Genomic DNA, 23,674 nt, shown 5'->3' with positions numbered 1-23,674 from the left:
TACTCTGGAATACTGGTAAGTCCTTTAAGTTACTTTCACCCTGTACAATTGGTCTGATGATCCCTGACCTCAATTGACCTGATGATCAATTGGAATTGATGACATCCCTGACATCAGTTGACAGATGGAGCAAGCAGAGTGCAAATATGCTACAGTTATTTTTGTTCTGAGCCCATTACGTTTTTCATTCCCCAATTTTTGTGTTTAAATTCATAACCTTATTTTTGCACTAACATAGTTCTAGGCATTTTGAATTTTCTTTCTTTCTTACATTTTCTTTGTTTGACGGAAAGAGGCCAACATTTTCCAACCTCTGGTGTAAAGCTAGGCCCCTAAATCCATAGTTCAGTTCTTGACTAAAAATGGCCTGATTTTGATTTGATTACATGGCCATTGAAAGCTGGATTCTGCCACTCTTATTCATGTTGTATAAATCCTTCCTCTGTGAGCAGCCCCACCCATTTCAGTAGGAGTACTATGCAGCATAAGATACTAATCAACTTGAATACGGTGGCAGAATACAGCTCTAAACAGCCTTTTAAGCCCTAATAGTCAATCTTATTGCAGTACCGGAAGGGTGCTGAATTCACACCTCTGCTCTTGCTATTGTTTCGATTAAGGGAGTTTTCTGTAAAACCAGTTTAAGAGCATGATAGCAAATGTACACTCGGCCACAATACTGTCACAAGAGAAAAAAATTAAATGTACTTAGAACAAAATTATAGCAGTTCTTAGGCCTGGTCTACACTAGCAAATTAGGTCGTTTTAACTATATCGGTCAGGAGTCTGAAAAATCCACATACGTGACTGACACGTTTAAGATGATCTAAGTCCCTGTGCAGACCATGCTAGGTTGATGGAAGAATTCTTCCATAGGGTAGATTAGTTCTAACTATTTACATATGACAGGTTTCAGAGTAACAGCCGTGTTAGTCTGTATTCGCAAAAAGAAAAGGAGTACTTGTGGCACCTTAGAGACTAACCAATTTATTAGAGCATAAGCTTTCGTGAGCTACAGCTCACATAAGCTTTCGTGAGCTACAGCTCACTTCATCTGATGAAGTGAGCTGTAGCTCACGAAAGCTTATGCTCTAATAAATTGGTTAGTCTCTAAGGTGCCACAAGTACTCCTTTTCTATTTACATATGGTCTCATACATGTCATAACCCTTGTAGGTTTTGGTCCACAGGTCAAAAACAAGAATGCAATCTTAATTTGGAGACAGTTGTCCCTGTCAAGACTAGGCTTGTGTCATAGGATCTCTTTCCAGACGCACAAAGAAAATTGAATTGTTGATGGCTGACTTGCTTTCCATACAAGCTCAAGCTGCCACTCGACCGTCTCTAATATACCTTTAGAATTTACTATGGTCCTCTGGAAGCAGCAGTTTAATGGGGGCACTCATTCTTTATGCACAGTGCACAGGGTTATTTTTTATTTGGAACAGTTTCTCTGGTATTTATCTCCTATGGTTTGATCCAACTTATGCGTGGAAAGACTCCAACTCTGTTTCACTGAAATTTGGATCAGGCCCTTGCTAATAGCTCTGTCCACTCAGAGATATCCTTGGTGTTGTGGCTGAGTAACTGATTATCCTCTCCAGGAAAGGATCAGCCCACTGCTCAAGGCTGATAGGGGTGCATGTAAGTTTCATGCTGAGGCACTTACACAGGTGGGTTGGGTAGGAGAGATCACGTAAATAAAACTTTCCAGTTCCTCATAGGGTCTCTGAACCTTGCCCTTGGTCCTCCTCCTCCATCTTTAACTGAACAACCCATAGGCTTTTGGTCAGCCAAACTCTGCTCACATGCCAACAGGTGCTTCCAGATTTCCCATTGTCATGTGTGGAGTGCTTATATAGTGAACTCACCAACTGGTGATGCTGCTGGGACTGAAATTTAATAGCGAAGGACAATTCAACCTTTCCATGTATACAGTGACTGATTGCTCTAAAAAGGACATATCAGTTATAAATTGTTAACATATTTTTGGTGATGTTTTGGGTTTCCAGAAGGACTTTACACCATATTCATCCAAAGAACAGAAAAGATCACTGCCCGTGACTGTAACGAGGCTTGTTGATCCAGCTAACAAAAGCAACTTGTGTGTCTGATGTATTGTGGGGAACGTGTCTTTCAAGATTACAGTCAAGTAAGTCTGACAGCATTGTAACGGAGTTAATCTCTCTGTGCATTTCAGTATATAACGCGTTCACCCATGCCCATCCTGCCATGAAAATAAATCACATAAAAACAGTGATATTCATGTAATTAAAATGACAAAGGCCAAAGACTTTCCTTTTTCCAGACAGCACATTTTAATTTGGACTGACATTGAAGAAGTGCAATATACATCACTACTTTATCTTGCTGTTTGTACATTTAGCAACTGTTAATTTCCAGCCTCCATGTGCTAGTGATGTTTTAATGGCAGCCAATATGATTGCAATACACAGACTAGCCAATTTGTTTAGGGCCCAGTCCTGAAGTCAAGTTTACATGTTTACAAGTAAATGGATGAACAGGTCTGGGTTCTTAATTTAGAAATCAATTGAGAAACTACATCAGTAACATCAAAATATGGAGCATTTGTTGTTTTCAGAAGAACATTTTCAAGTATTATCACATGTTTGGGGACTTTTATTGTTTTTACTTGTGTGTAAGAGGGTGTATTTTTTTGAGCTTAAAATTTGGAAGGTCAACTGAGTGCTCAGAGGTTTCAGAGTGGTAGCCGTGTTAGTCTGTATCAGCAGAAAAAATGAGGAGGACTTGTGGCACTTTAGAGACTAACAAATTTATTTGATCATAAGCTTTCGTGGGCTAAAGCCCACTTCATCAGATGCATGCAGTGGAAAATACAGTAGGAATTATATATACATACACATATACACACACATATATACAGAGAACATGAAAAAATGGGGGTTGCCATACCAACTCTGAATGAAACCAATCAATTAAGGTAGGCTATTATCAGCAAGAGAAAAAAAAAACTTTTGTAGTGATAATCAGGATGGCCTATTTCAAACAGTTGACAAGAAGGTGTGAGGAACAGTAGGGGGAAAATTAGCAAGGGGAAATAGTTTTTAGTTAGTGTAATGACTCATCCACTCCCAGTCTTTAGTCAAGCCTAATTTAATGGTGTCCAGTTTGCAGATTAATTCCAGTTCTGCTGTTTCTCATTGGAGTCTGTTTTTGAAGTTTTTCTGTTGAAGAATTGCCACTTTTAGGTCTGTAATTGAGTGTCCAGGGAGGCTGAAGTGTTCTCCGACTGGTTTTTGAATGTTATAATTCTTGATGTCTGATTTGTATCCATTTATTCTTTTGCATAGAGACTGTCCGGTTTGGCCAATGTACATGGCAGAGGGGCATTGCTGGCACATTGGTAGATGTGCAGGTGAATGAGCCTCTGATAGTGTGGCTGATGTGATTAGGTCTCATGATGGTGTCCCTTGAATAGATATGTGGACAGAGTTGGCAACGGGCTTTGTTGCAAGGATAGGTTCCTGGGTTAGTGTTTTTGTTGTGTGGTATGTGGTTGCTGGTGAGTTTTTGCTTCAGATTGGGGGATGAGTCATTACACTGCCTGTAAGCGACGACTGTCCTGTCTCCCAAGATCTGGGAGAGTGAGGGATCGTCCTTCAGGATAGGTTGTAGATCTTTGATGATGCACTGGAGAGGTTTTAGTTGGGGACTGAAGGTGATGGCTAGTGGCGTTCTGTTACTTTCTTTGTTGCCCAGTTGCAGAGTGACTGTCCCCTGAATCATCACCAAAATATCTCATGAAGCTATTCCAGTCTGCAAAATTGTGTTTAAATCAACCTGGAAGTGTCCCTTTAAAGAACCACTGCACTGTACCATTCAGTTTAAAAACAAACATCCACAAGCATCTCTCCAATCATGCTTTCACAAACAGACTTTTACTACACTGCACTAATACTCATGTTGCTAAAGAAATGGACACAAAGTTATACACCACAAAAATACTTGACTTTCGTGAGTTTCAAGTTTTAAGGAATAAAAACCTACTAACTATTCCATCCAATGCTAATACATTACAAGATCTTACATCTCATTACTTTGGAAGTAAATATGCAACACACAATTTTAACATTTGACATGCTTCATTTAAATACACTATTCATAGATTCTAAGGCCAGAAGGAACCACTATGCTAATCTAGTCTGACTTCCTGTAAAACACAAATAATTCCTACAGCAGAGCTTTTAGAAAAAAACATCCAATCTTAGTTTAAAAATGGTCAATGACGGATCGTCCACCATGGACCTTGGTAAATTGTTGCAATGGCTATTTCCTGTGTGAATTTGTCTAGCTTCAGCTTCCAGCCATTGGGTCGTGTTCTACCTTTCTTTGCTGGATTGAAGAGCCCATTATTAAATATTTGTTCCCCATGTAGGTATTTATAGACTGTAAAGAAGTCATCCCTTGATCTTCTCTTTGTTAAGCTAAATAGAAAGACTCAAGGAGCTCAATCACTACAAGGCATATTTCTAATCCTTTAATCAGTCTTGTGGCTTTTCTCTGAATTCTCTCCAATTTATCAACATCCTTCCTGAATTGTGGGTACCAGAACTGGACACAGCATTCCAGCAGTGGTTGCACCAGTACCAAATACAGAGGTAAAATAACCTCTCTGCTGCTACTTGAGATTTGCATTTATACGTCCCAGTATCACATTAGCTCTTGTGGCCACAGTGTCACATTGGGAGCTCTGCTGATCATCCATCATGAGCCGCCAATCTTTGTTTAGAGTCACTGCTTCCTAGTATAAGGATCCTCTAAGTATTGCCTACATTCTGTTCCTAGATCAATATTTACATTTAGCTGTATTAAATGCACATTGTTTGCTTGTGCTCAGTTTACCAACTGATCCTGATCATTCTGAATCAGGGACCTGTCCTCGTCTAGGTACATTAAGTCAACGCTATTACGTCTGTTGTTGTACCTCTTCAATAGGGATTTGGAGGGCCTCAGCCATCCTTTTCAGTAGTTTTTGAAATCCCTTATAGTTGCCCATCTGTGGGGCCATCAGCCTCACAGCCCCTCATCAGGCTCTTTGTCCTCTGCTTGAGGCTGTGTTGGAACCAGGAAGGGTTACTGGGGTGTTCATCTGTGCGGTGCCGTGGAGGAGACAGTCTTCTGCTCCCTCAGCTCACAGTTGCTCTGAGCTGACCATAGTCCCCAACAAGGGCACCATGGGCAGTGGTGAGTAAGAATCTGGTAGCCGGGGATTAGAGAACCATTAGTTTGGGTTCAGTGGATCCCAATATCATTCTTATAGGGAGTTCTGACACTCCTCACAAGATGTAAAGGGCTGTGGTGAGAAGCTGGGTGAGTCAAGATGCTGCTGGTACAGATATTCCTTGACCGCCAGTTTCGAAGATCAAGCTGAGGAGAATGTGCATGCTGGATCCACGGGCAATGCAGTGGACCCATGGTGCTGCACGAGTGGATAGTCGGTGCCGAATGAAATGCTTATAGCTGACCAGGGGAAGATTGGGGTTCTGCAGAGCCATCAGTGCTAAGAATCTGAATGGTGCCGTGTGAGGTGGCATAGACAGGTGACCTGGAACCAGGTTTTCCCACAGCGGTATTGCAGTCTCCACTAGAGTCATGGTACAGGTGCCCTGATCAGCCTGGTTCTGGTGCCAAGAGAGTCTGTGCCATGGCCACTGAGGTAGACAACATTGGGGTTTCATGCCAAACTTTTTCCCAAAATCCTGGATTTTGGTGCTGGGCATTACAATACCGTATGGTCAGACTCAGCTCAAGACTGAGCTTCAATAGGAACCATTCCAGACTGTGGAGTCTCAGATAATTATTGGTATCATGGGAAGCTTTCTTTAGAAGAAACCATGGTAGGCAATCTACCTCTGGGACTTCTGGCTCCCTGCTGTCTGTTGGAGGACAATGTTGTGATTCTAGTCAGACAATAAGCCTGCATTTATGATCCGGGGCTCTGAAGGTCCTCATGTGGAGGGGGGTGGGGGGTGTCTAATGAGCCTGGTTTGGAAGCGTATATCATGGGCGTAGTCATTAGGAAGACCTGATGGCGGGCCTCCCTGTTCTTTCTAGCCTGACAGCTGAAGGTCTCACAAAGGGTGTATTTACTGGGACTGTGATTCTCCCAGACAGGGGCATGACGATTATCCATCAGAGGCTGGGATAGCTCCCTTGCATGAGGGGCAGCATTTGAATTCGGTAGAACTGGATGACACCATACTGGTGACGAATAAGATTCTAACAACTAAAAAGGGTCGCAACAGTCAACCTAATGCCTAAAACACTAACACTATAAACACTATGAGCTATAAATAATAAGAGAGAGGCTGGCCATCTCTGAGAGTCAGGCTCCATCTCTAAGCCCTGAGATGGTGAGAAGAACTGAATAGTGGATAGCGTGCCTCAACCTTGAAACATGAAGACTGAGGAGTGCATGTGCGTTCTAAGGGTACTGTAGGCCGAAAGACTCCAATCTCTGGCAGATGCACACCATCAGAGGAATGTACATATGGATGATCAGTGGCTTTTAAGGTTTTTTACAGAGGGGTTGTTTAATTAAAGAGGGTCAGATGGCCATTTAGAAAAATCTCAGCTCCAATTTAAGAACAAACAAGGAGTACCGATTTCAGAGTTAAATAGACATATTTCTGGATAAAACTATTTTAGAAATAGCCTTTTAAGGCTTATCTTGGCCATAAGGTATAAAATACCCAAGTAGTTCTTATTGTACTATCCTAGCACCTAGGTTGTTCATTAATAATTTTGAGTGAAAGGTTTAACACTAATTACTTACTGGTTATCCCATTCATACTATCAACAAATCTTTTTTGCAGTGTTGATTCTACATATGTTAAAAGGAACCCAGTGAATAAGCTAAATGGGAAAGCAAATGTTAAGACTTATTTAGATACTGCTAGGCACTGTCATTAATGTTCTGTTTAAGTGTTTTTTAAACTGCATTTTTGGACAAAAGTTATAGCTGACACTAATCAGTTAAAAGGTCATTCTCATGCCAGACCATATGATAAAACCAGTGACTATTTAAAAGCTGTGAAAGATATGCATTACTATTCTGGTAATTAAGAAAAAAATCTCTTCCCTCTACAGTAGAACGTCAGAGTTACAAACACCCAAGTTACGAACTGATCGGTCAACCACAGTGGCGGATTAAAGATTTTGCTGCCCCTAGGCCCTGAAATAATTGCCGCCCCAGCTCACCTCCACTCCGCCTCCTCCCCTGAGCACGCTGCCGGGTCCTGCTTCTCCCCGCTCCCTGCCAGTGCTAGTGCACGAAACAGCTTCGCGAAGAAGGGGGGGGAACGCAGCTTGCTTAGGAGAGGAGGCGGGGCTGGGGCGGGGATTTGGGGAAGGGGACCAATAGGGGCAGGGAGGGGACGGGGACTGGGTGGAGTTGGGGCGGGGCCAGGGGTGGAGGGCGTGAACCAGCGCCAGGGGAAGCAGCCTCTGGCTGCTATTATAAATTTGCCGCCCCTGCAAATTTGTCGGCCTAGGCGTTAATACGCCGCTGGTCAACCACACACCTCATTTGGAACAGGAAGTGTGCAATCAGGCAGCAGAGACAAAAAAAAAAAAAAAAGAAGCAAATACTGTACAGTACTGTGTTAAATGTAAACTAGTAACACAAAGGGAAAGTTAAAAAAAAAGATTTGACAAAGTCAGGAAACTGTTTCTGTGCGTGTTTCATTTAAATTAGGATGGTTAAAACCAGAATTTTTCTTCTGCACAGTAAAGTTTCAAAGCTGTATTAAGTCAATGTTCAGTTGTAAACTTTTGAAAGAACAACCATAATGTTTTGTTCAGAGTTACGAATAACCTCCATTCCCAAGGTGTTCGTAACTCTGAGGTTCTACTGTATATTCAAGAGTTCCATGGTAATTAGGCTTAATTTGCCATTTGAAAGAAATGCCAGGATGCTGACATGAACCCCCATTTGGAACACTGTTACAAATTGAATGAAATGCCCCCACAGCAATTAAAAAAACACACCACATGAACGAATTATGGCAGTACCTTTCTGAATTACAAAATGCCTCTGTGGATCAATGATTTTGCCACAAAATATGTCCATATTTCTATCACCACATCATCGTCCTCTTCTGTTCGGTTTGTTTCAATTACCCTTTGTATCAGATCTTTAACTAAGATTGCAAATTCTGAGGCAGGGACTGTCTTCTTCTGTATCCTGCCTAGCCCAGTGGGCCCTGACCTGAGGCCTGTAGTTGTTACTGTAATATAACTGAGAATGCCATGCATGCTTTTCTTATAAGGCGTGTCATGGAAGATGTGCGTTCTATACTGTATTTGAGACCCAATAAATGTTAAAAAGTGGCTACTTTAAACACAATGGATATAAAATACAGGTTCTTGACATCAGCATAGACAAGGCAAACCCCTGTAATAGGGGTTATCACTGTTGTTCAGCCCCTAGTCTTTAGAATCCATTATTCAGAGGGACAAGTTAATATCAGTTAAGAAATAGAATTAAGGATTGAAATCTTGCAGTCCATACTCAAATAAAACTCCCATTAACTTTACAGGCTAGGGAGCCAAGAACACTTTAGTTCTAAACCCAGATCTAACACATCTCCTTTGATACCCACTGCAATGAATGGGATATTTTACCTTAACATAGTGTGATACAGGAGGGCCAAGGAACAGTGAGGGAGTGCTAGAGGGGAAATATATAAGCTCAAGGCTAATTAAGTTCCCTGTGGTTCCCTGTAGACTAGGGAAGGTGGCTTCAGGTTAATTGGAGCACCTGTGTCAGTTAAGGCCCTTTTAGGAACCTAATAAAACCCCCTGTGTCAGGCAGACAAGGGAGGAGGAGGAAGGACTGGAGCTTGGAGTGTGTTGAAAGATTTGGAAAACCTGAGAATTGAAGTAAGGGAGACCCTGCCCAGCAGGACAGGTAGACTCCCTCCCCCCCCAGCATCTAAGGACTGAGCGTAATCCCACCTAAGGGGGACGAGGGTGAGAAACCCACAGGGGTTGAGAGGGGCTGGGACTCAGAAAGAGGAGCAAACCCAGATCCCTCCCCTGCTTCCCTCCTCTACCACCTTCCCAGGCTAGTAGCGGGGCTCTCGGCACCCAAGAGTAGGGGCAAAGGGGGGCATCTTAGCTCCCCGCCAAGAAAAGCACAGGACCCACCAGACTAAAATCGGCCATCTTGCCACAATAGATGGAGTAAGAGCTGCAGAACTGGACTCTAGGTGGCAAGTAACAAAGTCTGGCATTTCCAGCACTCTGTTACACACACCTCAATACCATGCCATCTCAGGATGGAATCTGTCCATCTGTTTCTAGTGTCTATACAATTCAGTGTTTTGTCGCTGTAAGCACACTTCTACTGTTTAAATGGTCTCAGCTTCAACTGCTGCTTCTGGTAATTCATTCTGCATGCTAATTACCCGATGGATTTCACTTTTCCATAATTCATATTTAAGTGGTTTTGTAAATAGTCAAACTCTAGATGATGCCTTTTGTGATACGAGGTTAACTGTACAATACATAAACAGTCTGCAAACTGGTTTATCCTCTCTTGTGAACTGCTAGGACCCCAAATCCAGTCTATTCGTTGAGAAAGGCAGTGCCCTGTGTTCGGCGTGGCTTGTGTTGGAGGTAGGGAGAGAGGGCAGTTGTCCTGTGCTATAACCCTCAAAAGAGGAGCGTGCAGGAGCAATCAGCATGAAGAATCTATAAGTCTTTGACGAACCTTCTTATCTTCGTTGCTTGAGCTTGTATCACAACTTGGGAGCAGATCTGTTAAAACTAAACAAAAGCAAACGCTTGTTACAATGAAAATCCATCACACCATTTCGTCATAAGCAAATATTCCTGCTTTCCTTACAACAAAATACCAGCCTCAGAGATTTAAAAAACACAAACCCGCAATCTATTTTCACCTTTGCTTTGTACTATAGCGAGGTTAGTGTGTGGCTTTGTACAGGGACATACTCAAAGGGCACCCTCCTAGTGGCACTACCTGTCAAATGCTGAGCCTGAGGAGCACCTTACAGCTTCCTTTTGGAAATGCAGAACCCAGAGCTGGTGTAGAACCACGAGCTGGTGCATGGGGTTCTGGAGCCATCCCCCAGGCCTATCTCCACTTCTAGGATGGTCCGTAGTGCTAGGATTCTGGCTGTTCCTGTCCTCTGAGGTGTGGGAAAGAAGTCTTCTTGGCGCCCTTTTTGTTCTTGTGCAAAGGAACTAGAATCAGTACCTCGGTTTGTAAAATCTTTTATTAAATCCTGCTAATATCACTATAGGCAGGAGAAAATGTGGGGGCAGTTAAATGCGACCCTTAGTCCTCCTAGTGCAGATCAAAGACCACAATCATCATACTCAACCTTCATACAAAACCTATAAAAATGAGAGCTGACTGGTGAACCATACATCCATTTCATGACACCTTTTGAGTTTCAACATTTGTTTTCATTCCACATCGGAACACAACAAAAACCTCTTGAACACTTTCACAAAACAGAATCAAGTTGAAAGATCAGTTTTCAGATTCAAAAAGGTCAGGTTTTCAATAAGTTACTCCCTCTCAGCGACTGGAGAATCCACCATGAACCTCAGAAACTTTCCTGTTGATATCGATACATTTTAGCTTTGACAAAACAGCACATGCCAGCAACAAACAGTCACCAGTGTTCTGACCAACTCTAATAAAAACATTCCTGTCATTAGGGCATCTTGGATTTTTTATTTTATTTTGCAAGTGTTTATATGGGGGAGGGGAGTGACTTAGAATACTACATCATGAACATTTCTCTTAAGCTGATGCTTCCTCCATTATATTAGGCAGAAGAGACAGTATCACTACTGTGCTGAAAAATTATTTAAGTATCCCCTGCCTTGGACACTGTTCTTTGACTTAATCTCAGTGTTCTCCAGTGCTAACATAGTATCTTTCATGAACTTCTTATGCAGGCTAACGATGAGTTGTCACTGATGAACATTTTACAAAGAATTCCTAAAAATGTTAGCGCATGCTTCTAAAACATATTGGTTAAGGGGATATTGGCAGCAGGTTCCTGATGTTTCCATTATTGTTCCACAGCTGCATCTGCAGTTCCCTCCTATCTGAGCTAAATATGGTCAGAGTTCCCAGCCATTCCCGCCACTGCAGGAAGAGGCTCTCTCTCTCTCTCTCTCTCTCCATGTACAACATGACTGGTAATTTCCTTCAAACAGCGATTTGGAATCACAATCAACACCATAAGTGGAAAGAGCATTATCTGAAGCCAGGTTATGTTTCTGTAGAAAGAGCAGGATCTGAGTGAGTGCTCTGTAATATAAAATATGCTACCCTCATTACCATAGTATCTGAACACTTATTCTCGTATTATCATGATTGCTCAATAGAATTAACCAGGTCTGGGCAGGGGATGGACTATTATGGTTTAAGTGCTCTATTCTGGATTCTGACACCCTATGATCCTGGTGAAATCACTTAGGGACAGATTTTCCCCTCTCCTCTGTGACCAAGTAAGGCCCCACTGCAGTAGAACTGGAGTGGTCCCTCTGCATGTGGCAATGGTCATGAAGGAGTTGTAGACATAGCTGCTGGAGCTAGGGATGGGGTGGGGGTGCTGCCACACCCCCAGGCTTGAAGTGGTTTCCATTATATACAAGGTTTACAGTTTGGTTCAATGACTCTCAGCACCCCCACTCTACAAATTGTTCCTGCATTCCAGCTTGTAGATCACAAACCAAGAAGGGACTGCTGTGACCATCTAGTCTGACTGACTGTTTAACTCAGGCCACAGAACCACCCTGAATTAATTCCTATTTGAACTAGAGTATATCCTTTAGAAGCATATCCAATTGTGATTTAACAAATGCCAGTCATATGATCCTTGGTAAATTGTTCCAACTAGGTTCTCTGATAAAAATGTGTGCCTTATTTCCTGTGTGAGGCCCTGCGTACATTACAGGGCCTTTGGCAGCATAGCTATGCCTGTGTAGCCCCCTAGCATAGATGCAGTGTACAGCGACAGAAGGAGGAGATCTGACAGTACAGGAATCCCACCTCCCCTACTGATGTTAGCTATGCTGACAGAATCCCTCTAACTGTATCTACACTGGGGGATTCGTCAGCATACCTATGTCGGTCAGAAATGTGGGTTTTTTTCATATTCCTGGCTGTCATAACCATGTTGCTGTAAGTTTTAACTGTAGATCAAGCCTTAGGAATCCTTTGGTGCAGAGTACTACCCCCCTTAATGGGCTCCCTCCACCCCTGGACAGGGGAGGTTTGGACAGGGAGCATGAGAGAAGTCTAGCTGGCTTAGTGGCTTATACATAAATAGTTTCCCTTGCCACACAGAGTAGACAGCCGGCAATAATGGGGCTCTGCTGCTACCCTGGCACTAAAAGGAGTCCCTTCCCCAACACCACCCCATCGGATCTCGCGTGTGTGTGAGAGAGAAGAGGGAGGATTAACTTCTATGCATCTTTGTTCCTGTAGCCTGAAGAATACCAGCCTTTCACACCGTCTTTAAAACAAAATCATGACACCACTAACTTCCCCATCTTATCTTAGTTCTATCTCTAAATGCAAACACATTGTACAGTGACTGTACACTTTACTACTTTGTTCTTAGTCCTTTGGATCAATCACTCAGTAACCAACAGCTGCTACCACCACTTCTGCTAGGCTTAAAGCTGATGAGACCTGAAGTCAGGAAGGGCTAACACAGATCTAAGAGCCTCTTCTGGCTCTAGCCCTCTGCCACAGGTTAGACCCCTACCCACAAATCATGCAGGAGAGCTAAGACAGGCACATGACTTCCTTACTTTTTTCCTTACCCATCAGTTCAAATTACCCAAGTAATATTATTGCACAAACACCATATTAATTGGAAGTGACATTTCTCAAAAGCAAGTGCCTAAGCTGTAGGTGGAAAAATTGCATCTTTGCTTATATATTTTGCAGGCACATTTTAGGCATCTATTTTTGAAAATTTGGTCTATTATGACAAACAAATAAAAATACTACAATAGCTTTCAACAACATAACCCTCCTGTGGTTTAATTGAAGTTATAAGAATATAAGCAGACTGTATTGTTAGGTATAAGCTAGTCAATTTTCTTATACAGCACATTTAAGTCTTTGCACACAATAATTCTAAGGCTTCTATTTGCTTAGATGCAGAATTCCATAATATAAGAAACAATTTTTCTTCTTATTCAGGCCTATATTAATGGATACACCATTTAAACACAACAAGCAGCCCAACTTTACCTTGTAGTTCTGCTGTATTCCTTTCTGGTTCTTCTGTAATTTTCTCTTCAGGCTTCTCTTTTACAGCTGCTGGCTTCCCATCTACAGTATCTGTCATCTTAATCGTACCAAGGTTTGGCAACAGATGGATTATGTTACATTTCCCAGGGCCTGCAATATTCTCCAGCACTTTGAGGCACTTGTATGATTTAAGCTCACTTACATTTTCCTCAATGAAGAGGAGGTAGAGGCTTAAATCATCATAATTTGACTTGAGTTTCAGAACATCAAACGTTGGCAGAATTTCATATACTTTAAGAATGTCTGAGCTTCGCCTGAATGGGACGAGCATGGCATACATTACAAGAGGCATCACCAAAAGATACACAATTAAGTTAATGTAACTGAGTAGCTGGAAGACACCAACAGCAATAAGCTTACATTGAATTAGTTCTGGAACTGTTGTGTCATTCTTTAAGATTCCAGTTTTGATGGTGCACAAAAACTCATCAGTCATAGAGGACAGACTGATATAATAGCCCAGATAGAGGCATGCAAACAGGATAATTGCTAGTGTTAGTAAACGGCAAACAACATATTTGATTATTAAGTTTTTGGAGATTTTCTTTGTCTTCAGGTATTGTTCCACAATGGGGTATTTAAAGTGGCTTTCAGATATCTCCCACAAACTGGAAAAAGAAAAAAAAAACCAGACCAATCATTGCAAGAATCATTTTGCCATATTAAATAAACCAAACACTTTGACACACACAAACAAAAAAAACAGGCCTGATTCTGATCTCACAGACACTTGTAAATCACGAGTTACTCTACTGAAATCAATGAAGTAGCACTTGTGTAAAACAGATGTGAGGGCAATCTCAAAACCAGAATTCCGGTACATTCATTAGGACTGAATACAACTGTTTACAAGACAAGTAGAAAGGTCAACAGGAAAAATGCCCAAGCCTCAAACAGAATAAGTAAAATACTAAAAAGAAATTTTTAAATGCAACTCAAGCATTGATACTCAAATCCAACCTAAGTGACTAAGAGAAAGAACGGACACAGCTGCAGCATGTCTTACATTAAGATGAAAATGGCATTTTACCTGCCAGGACCTAACTTCAGAGATCCATGCCTACTCACTATTAAAGAAACAATTTTCAGTTCTTATTTGTAATTTTTATTTCGTCTGAAGAAAGAGAAGAGGAGAAACTGCTGCACTGTCCAGGGAGACTGTGAAACTGAGGTTGGTTAGAACAGTGCAGCAACTAATTCAAGAGAGGGAGACTGGAAAAGACAAATATTTTAAAAAGAAGAAAAAGAAAAAAAGGAGTCTTTGCAGAAACAACTCTGAGAAGAACAGCATGGCAGGGGAGCCCAGTAGTGGCTTTCCACATCAAAGGATGTGAAAAATAACTATACCGGTAGGTAAGGAATGCAGCCACCAGCACTTCCTAATGCTGTTTTAGGCAATACTGACATCCATTGTAGCAAAGGAAACACAGAGCCACCTCAGGCTGGGACTGGTCTACAAAGGGAGAGGAAGAAGACCTGATTTTCAAGTATTTTGTTTGAAAAAAGTAGCTATTTGTAAGTTCTAACTCCACACACACATTTTATCATCAATTTGGGATCTTAAATTTTTAATCACAGTTTTAAAAAAACATTTCAGCTCATCTTTAAAATGTCTGCTATAAATTTACAGTATGTGTCTGTGATTTACAAGTGTTCCAAACATATTATACTTATTAAAGGCTAAAAGAAATAAAGGCCAGAAATACCAAGCTACAGCACCTTACCTCTGTGTCAAGTTTTCATTAACAGCTGGAGGCAGGCTACCGGGGTCTCTAGTGTCTCCACTGTGAAAGCTGTTAGCTGCTTTGATTGCCCTGTTGTAGGCCTTGTCAAGTTCTTCCATAATAAATTTCAGATCTGAGCAAAGATGAGGTGCTGCAGTGAAGCGCCAGAACAAGCATGGTAGATACAACAGGATAGCAACTAGTAGCAGGATATATGGGAAAAACTGGAAGAGAAAAATAGCATTAAAAGTTGTTAGATTAGAATCAATCTGTAACAAAACAAGCCAAATAAGAATATTTTCTTGGGCAAGGCACTCTGTCTTATAAAACCCATTCTCACGCTAACCAGGGTGAGTAGGAAACTTTCTTAGTGGGTTGGGGGAAGGGGGAAGCCAAAAATGTATGCAGAATTTAAGCTTTTGTTCTTTTTTAAAGAAAGAAAAAGAAACGAAACCAGGAAATAGTCCTATAGCTACAAAGAAAAGCTCCCATTGAGAACTAATGCAGAGCCATCTTCCTGAGTGTGCAGACAGACAGATCCACTGCCTCTGCTGCTGCTCAGAGTTTGCCAAACAGAAGCAGAGTGAACGTAACAAAATTCGGGACCACATTTTCACCATGGCTATTCAGAACTGTGTGGGCCAGTGTGAAACTGACAAGAACGTCATTTGATGTGGACACAGTGGCAAAATGAGGACAGACACATGCATGGCATTAAACAGCTGGCCGCACCTTTTATTAAGCTTTAACACAAGGGAGGGGCACTACCTTCCCATCACTCATACTCTCCTATACCAGGCATTTAATTGGATCCAGTGCAGGGGTTACAGAGCTCTGACCATATACCATGGTGTAGGCTCTCCTCAGCCTACTCCCCCAACGCCCAGGATTCAGTTCTCTGAGTCGTAGCACCCTTTGTTATGGCGAGGGAGACAGAGGGTGTAGAGGGATGGGGACCTTGGCCATGGGAGCGACAAAGTCTCACCTTATCCCATGAGCCCAAGGGCCAACACCAAAATCCCAGGTCTTCTACCTCAGCGAACTATTCATTTTATTTTTTGACTGCACTGGAAACAGGCTGCAAGTTGTGAGGAATTAACAACTCAACCCAAGAACCTCAGTTAAGTACTAAGCACCTTTGTACTTAACCAATTGTGGCTCGAAGGTGCTGCGAGGAAGGCGAAAAACTCCCTAATTCTCAGTCAACTGGCCCCAGGAGAAAAAAATTCCTTCCTGATCCCCAAATTGGAGATTGGCTAGACCCGCAGCACCTGTCAGGCCAGGTTCCCATTCCTAGTTCAGGATGGGTAGGGTGGGCTGCTGGAACGGAGCAGAAGAGGATCCACATGGCCCCAGTTCCAGGTTGAATCCTGGGAGCTGGGAAATGTAGGCCAATCAGCAGCCCACCCTACCTGGGAGTTGGTCAATTGCAGGGCTCTACATATTGGTCTCTTGGTAGTAATTGTTTTATAAAACTTTCAAACCTGATTAAGTGTTACTACTTTCTTCCCATATAAGGATGGTTATAAAACACATGTACTGCAAGCTTATAACACTATTCATGCCAGTATAGCCTACTCAATGCATGCTCTTATCACGTGTAAATAAATCATATAATAATGGCAATACATTCTCAAGGCTGTTTGTAGTAGTGCTGTAGCTGCACTGGTCCCAGGATGAGACAGAGACAAGTTGGGGGAGGTATTGTCTTTTATTGGACCAACTTCTGTTGGTGGATGGGACAAGCTTTCGAGCGTCCCAGAGCTCTTCTTCTGGTCTGCTCGTCCCTTCCACCAATCTCACCCACTTTGTCCCTCTCAATATATTCTCAAGGCACATTTATATTAAATGTATAATGTATAAAGCAGCAATAATATCTGAAAATCCTTTCAAATGCATATATTGTCTAATTCTACCAAACATAATTATCCATCTTATTCATCCATGAACTTCTAAATTACCATGCTTTAACTTTTAGTTCAAAGCATATTCTAATGAACTCCAGTATCAGAACCCAGGGAATTGTATTTATAGTCATGATGACCAAAATTCATTTGGTTTTAAATTATAAATTTTTTTTCCCCTCAACGCATACATTTGAAAGTCCATGAAGAGATCATCAGCTGGTTCAAATGGATGATGTAGTTCTACTGAAATCAACGGATCTACACAGATTTCACCAGCTGAGGATCTGGCCCACTCAGTTGGTCACTGTGGCTAGTAGCTTTCTTCTCTTGCATTTTCAGCAAAGATAAAGATGCTACCTGAATCTGCTCTGTGTTACCTGATGCACATACGCCTATGGAGGAAAGCTGCTTCCAACATCTAACACAACTGTGACAAAATCCTGTGAATTGCCTCGACTCTTACTCACTCTCTTAGCATACCTTTATACATATACCTTAGGAAACAATGTCTCTCAACAGCAGGAGACGATACATACTCTGACTACAATTAACATGCCAATCAGGAAACGTGCCGTGTTCTAAAACGGTAACAGCCAAGTCAAAAATTTACAAGCATTAATCATAGTAAATAACAAATTTGTGAAGCATTAATTGCTGATTAAAACCTGAAATTGCTGTGCTACGTGTGGCATGGGAAGCTTAACTACTTCAGCTTCTATTGCTGGCCACTACTTATATTGCTTGATCCCATCACAGTTATATGTGGGCAAAGACACTGGTTCAGTTTTCCAAGTCCTCAAGAAAAATAGTGCCATTGTGCACGCATTTTATAATCGGAACAGATGCAAGGGTGCAAGGGGGACTAGCCCAGACACAAATTAGTTTTCGAAAACTCATCATGATTAGGAAGTGAGGAAGACTGTGATTTGGGTGGGTGGGGGACTTTCTAGCCAGCAAGGACCCAGTGCTGGGCTGGGGGCCATGCTGCTTTTGCAAAGCAGCCTGTCCCTACCCCTTCACACCCAAAAAGGGGATGGCTACAGGGGGGAGTGGCCTCTAACAGTGTCAATGACCCTTCTTAGCCAGCAGGGACTCAGCTGCTGGGCTGGGCACATACCTTTACACCTCCTGGGTTGTGGGCTGGTTGTGGAATTTATTTACTTTGAAATCTTGTCCTTCTGCCACCCATCCACAGCTCTCACCACATCCATCTTCTGCCTCATAGCATCAGTTATCCTCCCTTTGCCCCACTGGCTCCATCACCCCTTCCTGGTTTCTCTCACCCCTCTACAGTTGCTCATCACCTCTATCTAGTCCTCTTCCCCTTTCCACCTCAATCTTCTCCCTCTTCTCAGCCACAGCCATACCCCCTTCCTCACCTCTCATGATATTTACACAGCTGTGGCCCTCCCTCCATTCCCCACCTCCTGCACCCGTCCCAGACCCCACCTCTGCCCCTCTTGTGCCTCCATTCCTAACCTCATGCCTATCCCCCTCCTTCCCCCTCTCTTGATGTCTCTGGATCACCCACTCCATCTCTTATTTAAAAAAAAATTACATCAATCCAGAACCTCTTCCTATCTTGCTTCTTTCAGCTCCTGCTCTCACAGAGACCTGGATCCCTTTGTTCAACATTGCCTCTTTAGCTGCCCTCCTACAGAGAGGCCTTTCCTTCTCTCACACTCCCCACCATGGATCAGACCATGAGGTGGAGGTGAGGGTCACAAAAGCAGAAGTTTCTTGTCTGCTCTCCTCCTCTAACCCCTCCATGTGCCTCTTCATTTCCTGCTCTCCCTCATACCCACTTTCATCCCCTCCCCTACTCTTCTCCTTAACCTCATTCTCCTGTGGCTCTTTCACCTCACAATACAAGCATGTTCCAGTCTCTCCCATCTTTAAAAAACCCCAACATGTTTGACCGCATTTGCCCCCCCTCCCCCAGTCTCCTTTTCATCTCTAAGCTCATTGAACACACTTCAGAATCACTATCTGGAGTTCCTCTCCTCCAGTTCCATTCTAGACCCTCTCCAATCCGGCTTCCACCACTTGCACTCAAATGATATTGCTCTCACCAGAGTCTCTAATGACCTCTTCCTAGCCGGAGCTCAGAACCAGTACTCCATCCTCATCCTCCATGACCTATCAACTGCCTTCTACACAGTCAACCATGCTTTTCTTCTTGAAATCTTTTCCTCCCTGGGCTTCCACAGCACTGTCCTCTCTTGGTTCTCTCTCATCTCTCCTTCACTGTGTCCTTCAGGGGATCCTCCTCATCCCCCATCCTGCTTTTTGTGGAGTTTCCACTGCGATCTTTCCGGGATCCCCTTCTTTTCTCCCTCTACACCTTATCTCTGGGTAAACTCATCTTCAAACACAAATTCAATTACCAATCGCTGTACTGATGACTCACAGATCTACCTCTCTGCTCCAGACCTGTCTCCTTCTGTTCAAACTAAAACCTCTGCCTGTCTCTCTGACACCTTCTGCATGTCTGGTCACCAGCTGAAATTCAAAATGACTAAAACACAGCATTCAATCTACCACCTTCAATTCCTTTCCCTCCACCTCTTTTCTCAACCATTGTGCACACCACCACCACCCTGCCTGTCATGCAGCCAAATAACCTGGTTGTCATCTTCAACTTGATCCTCTCTTTAGGTCCTCACATCCAGACTATGTCTAAATATTGCAGATTATTTCTGTATAACATCTGTAAGATACAGCCTTTCCTATCCATTCACACAGCTAAAACTCGCACCCAGTCTCTCATCATCTCAAGTCTCAATTACTGCAACATTATTCTCTCTGACCTTGACAAATGCAATCTTGTCCCTGCATCCATTCAGAATGCAGTTGCAAATTTCATTTTCCTAACCCACTGCTTTGACTATGTCATGCCCCTCTTTTTGCATTCCTCCACTGCCTCCCTTTTCTCTATCAAATTAAACATAAGCTTCTTGCCTTCACTGTTAATGTCCTTTACCATCAATCTGCACCCCACTTATCTTTCATTCACTGTCGAGATGCTGACTCCCACCTCTGGTGAGACAATGATGCCAGCCTCCCTCCTCCACTTATTACATTTTCAAACAAGAATATTTGTGCTTTCTCCCAGGCTACCCCTCATGCTTGGGAGGTGCTCCCCACAAACCTCCACAAACCTACCTCATTATCCTCCTTCAAATCCTCCTTTGCCATGACACCTACAAAAATCCAGACCACTGATTTGTTGAACCTACTGCCTATCTTGCTGACCAATATCATTCCATTGTTTCTTGGTACTCCTCCATCTGATGTCTCTTATCTTATACCTAGATTGTAAATCCCTTGATGTAGAGACTTTTTGTTCTGTGTTTGTAGAGTGTGTGGCACAATGGGGTCCGGGTCCATGACTAGGGCAGGTGCTGGGCTAATTAATGATAATATTAATGAGAACATAAGGGGAACCTTGCAGATGTTTGTTTTTTGTTCCACACCTGGAAAGAAACAGCATTTGTGCCTGTTTTATTTGGAAGCAGCAGTCTTCATTTACCAAGCATTCCATGATGTTTTCAAGGTCTGGTTCATAACCCTCTTTCCTCATCTCATTATCCTCATCAGTTTTTCTTTACGTGTGTTAACTTGTGAACAGAAGATAATTTCCACATGAAACTTCTGATATGAACGCAGAAGCAGAGAAGAAAAGCAAAAGATGATCGGACAGTAGAATCATAGGAATCAGAATGGAAAGGATTTATTAAATTATCCAGCTCATCTAACCAATATTTAAATAATCTTATTTACACTGCCATACTGATCTTTTAAAAAGAACAGTGGGCAAAATAAGTCTTCACTTTAAAAAAAAAAAAAATTCATGACAGTTGTACCTGGATAAACAACTGGCGCTTGGTGTATGGATCAAAGCATGCAAGTTGCAATCAAGTTGCAGTGGGGGAGGTTTAGATTGGATATTAGGAAAAACTTTTTCACTAAGAGGGTGGTGAAACACTGGAATGCGTTACCTAGGGAGGTGGTAGAATCTCCTTCCTTAGAGGTTTTTAAGGTCAGGCTTGACAAAGCCCTGGCTGGGATGATTTAACTGGGAATTGGTCCTGCTTTGAGCAGGGGGTTGGACTAGATGACCTTCTGGGGTCCCTTCCAACCCTGATATTCTATGGTTCTATGAATTTGCCTTTCAAAAAAATTTATTTCAATGTCTCACAATTCACAAGGTGGCAGCATTACATCAAGGAGTGGAGAGATGTCTCTGGGATAGTTTGCATTACATTAGCCATGTTTCTTGTTGGTGCTAAAGATTTATATGGTCAAATAAATTGAAGAGTTTTACTATCCCTTAAATGAAATTCAGTTTTGCCCCAGAGTGCTTTAGTTCTAAGATTATGAGTAGGGCCTCTTTTAACAGCATTTTGTGAAGTTTATAATGCTGGATGTGAACTAGTAAATATGAATACAGTATACTCCTGTTTATCCGAAACCCTATTATCTGAACCTCCACGTTATCCAAATCCCTTCCTTGTCCCCCAGCATGAGATATGTGCTGCAGAAGGCACGTATGTTGTGCAGCTCACGATAGGGGAAAAGGAGGGGATTCGGATAATGCAGAGGTTCAGGTAATAGAGCAGAGACTCCCAGCCAGGACTGCGAGGAGGAGGAGGAAGAGGACGCGTCCCTGGCCATAGGGGAGACCATACTGCCGCTGAACAGCTCCTGTGGCAGTGCAGGTTACGATCCTGATGGGGCAGAGCAGAGAGCCCCCCGCCCCCCAGCCAGAACGGAGAGAAGAACAAGCCCCTGGCCATGGGGAAGGCCAACCTGCTGCTGAATGGCACTCGCCTTTTCAATTATCCGAACGCCTGATTATCCAAATAAAGTCCACCCCCCCCATGCTATTTGGATAATCTGGAGTTTAAAAAGAGCTCTCCAACCTGGAGACTCTCATAAATAACCAACCTTCCATACAAATGGACTTTACGAAATAAGACAGGAGATCTACATTACACACTTCACCTCTCTACAAAGGAAAAAGGAATGTAAGCTGTCTAAAACCCTACCTGCCACTTGGAGCCACAACAGTGGTACCCCTAACTCACCCAGCAATATCATCAATCTATCCAGCTACACACTCAGCCCGGCAGATGAGTCTGTCCTATCTCAGGGACTCTCTTTCTGCCCCGCCACCCCCAAAAACATGAGACAATTCTGCGGTGATCTGGAAGCCTACTTCCGCCGTCTCTGACTCAAAGAATACTTTCAAGATAACACTGAACAGCACACTGATACACAGACACCCTCCCACCAACAGCACAAGAAGAAAAACTCCACAGGGACTCCTCCTGAGGGTCAAAATGACAGTCTGGACCTATACATAAGGTGCTTCCGCCATCGTGCACAGGTAGAAATTGTGGAAAAACAACATTGCTTGCCTCATAACCTAAGTTGTGCAGAACGCAATGCCATCCACAGCCTCAGAAACAACCCTGACATTATAATCAAAGAGGCTGATAAAGGAGGTGCTGTTGTCATCATGAACAGGTCTGACTACCAAAAGGAGGCTGCCAGACAACTCTCCAATACCAAATTCTACAGGCCACTTTCCTCAGATCCCACTGAGGAATACACTAAGAAACTGCACCATCTACTCAGGACACTCCCTACACTAACACAGGAACAAATCAACATACCCTTAGAGTCCCGAGCGGGGTTATTCTATCTACTACCCAAGATCCACAAACCTGGAAATCCTGGACGCCCCATCATCTCGGGCATTGGCACTCTCACTGAAGGACTGTCTGGATATGTGGACTCTCTACTCAGACTCTATACCACCAGCACTCCCAGCTATCTCCGTGACACCACTGATTTTCTGAAAAAACTACAATGCATTGGTGATCTTCCAGAAAACACCATCCTAGCCACCATGGATGTAGAGGCTCTCTACACAAACATCCCACACACAGATGGAATACAAGCTGTCAGGAACAGTATCCCTGATGATGCCACAGCCCAACTGTTTGCTGAACTCTGTGACTTTATCCTCACGCACAATTATTTCAAATTTGGTGACAATTTATTTACCTCCAGACCAGTGGCACCGCTATGGGCACCCGCATGGCCCCACAATATGCCAACATTTTTATGGCTGACCTGGAACAACGCTTCCTCAGCTCTTGTCCACTCACGCCCCTTCTCTACCTACACTACACTGATGACATCTTCATCATCTGGACCCATGGGAAGGAAACTCTGGAAGAATTCCACCATGATTTCAATAGCTTCCACCCCACCATCAACCTCAGCCTGGACCAATCTACACGGGAGGTCCACTTCCTAGGCACCACAGTGCAAATAAGTGACGGTCACATTAACAGCACCATATACCGAAAACCCACTGACCACTATGCTTACCTTCATGCCTCCAGCTTCCATCCTGGACACACCACACGATCCATTGTCTACAGCCAAGCGCTGAGGTACAACTGCATTTGCTCCAACCCCTCAGACAGAGACCAACACCTACAAGATCTTCATCAAGCATTCTCAAATATACAATACCCACACGAGGAAATAAGGAAACAGATCAACATGTACCCAGAAGCCAGACGTGTACCCAGAAGCCTCCTGCTGCAAGACAAGCCCAAGAAAGAAACCAACAGAACTCCACTGGCCACCACATACAGTCCTCAGCTAAAA

At 43.0% G+C, this 23,674-nt stretch overlaps 1 protein-coding gene across 3 annotated transcripts in view; it reads right to left on the bottom strand.

Moving 5' to 3' along the window:
• Positions 1 to 2,293: 2,293 nt before the first annotated feature.
• The window catches only part of LOC140909014 (pannexin-1), a 117,844-nt gene continuing 96,463 nt past the window's right edge, over positions 2,294 to 23,674 (bottom strand). The window contains exons 3-6 of one of the 3 annotated variants that reach the window (XM_073337357.1): positions 15,078 to 15,301; positions 13,294 to 13,961; positions 10,027 to 10,236; positions 9,739 to 9,812 (exon numbers count right to left, since the gene is read on the bottom strand). In XM_073337357.1, the coding sequence (XP_073193458.1) occupies positions 10,055 to 10,236; positions 13,294 to 13,961; positions 15,078 to 15,301 (1,074 nt within the window). In that variant the 3' untranslated portion in view covers positions 9,739 to 9,812; positions 10,027 to 10,054. Of the gene's footprint in view, positions 9,813 to 10,026; positions 10,237 to 13,293; positions 13,962 to 15,077; positions 15,302 to 23,674 lie in introns of those variants that run through there. The other 2 variants (XM_073337374.1, XM_073337319.2) reach the window with 2 other exon arrangements.

Source organism: Lepidochelys kempii, chromosome 1 (genome assembly GCF_965140285.1).
Source record: "Lepidochelys kempii isolate rLepKem1 chromosome 1, rLepKem1.hap1, whole genome shotgun sequence".
Lineage (NCBI taxonomy): Eukaryota > Metazoa > Chordata > Testudines > Cheloniidae > Lepidochelys > Lepidochelys kempii.
This window is presented reverse-complemented; position numbering and strand designations above follow the sequence as displayed.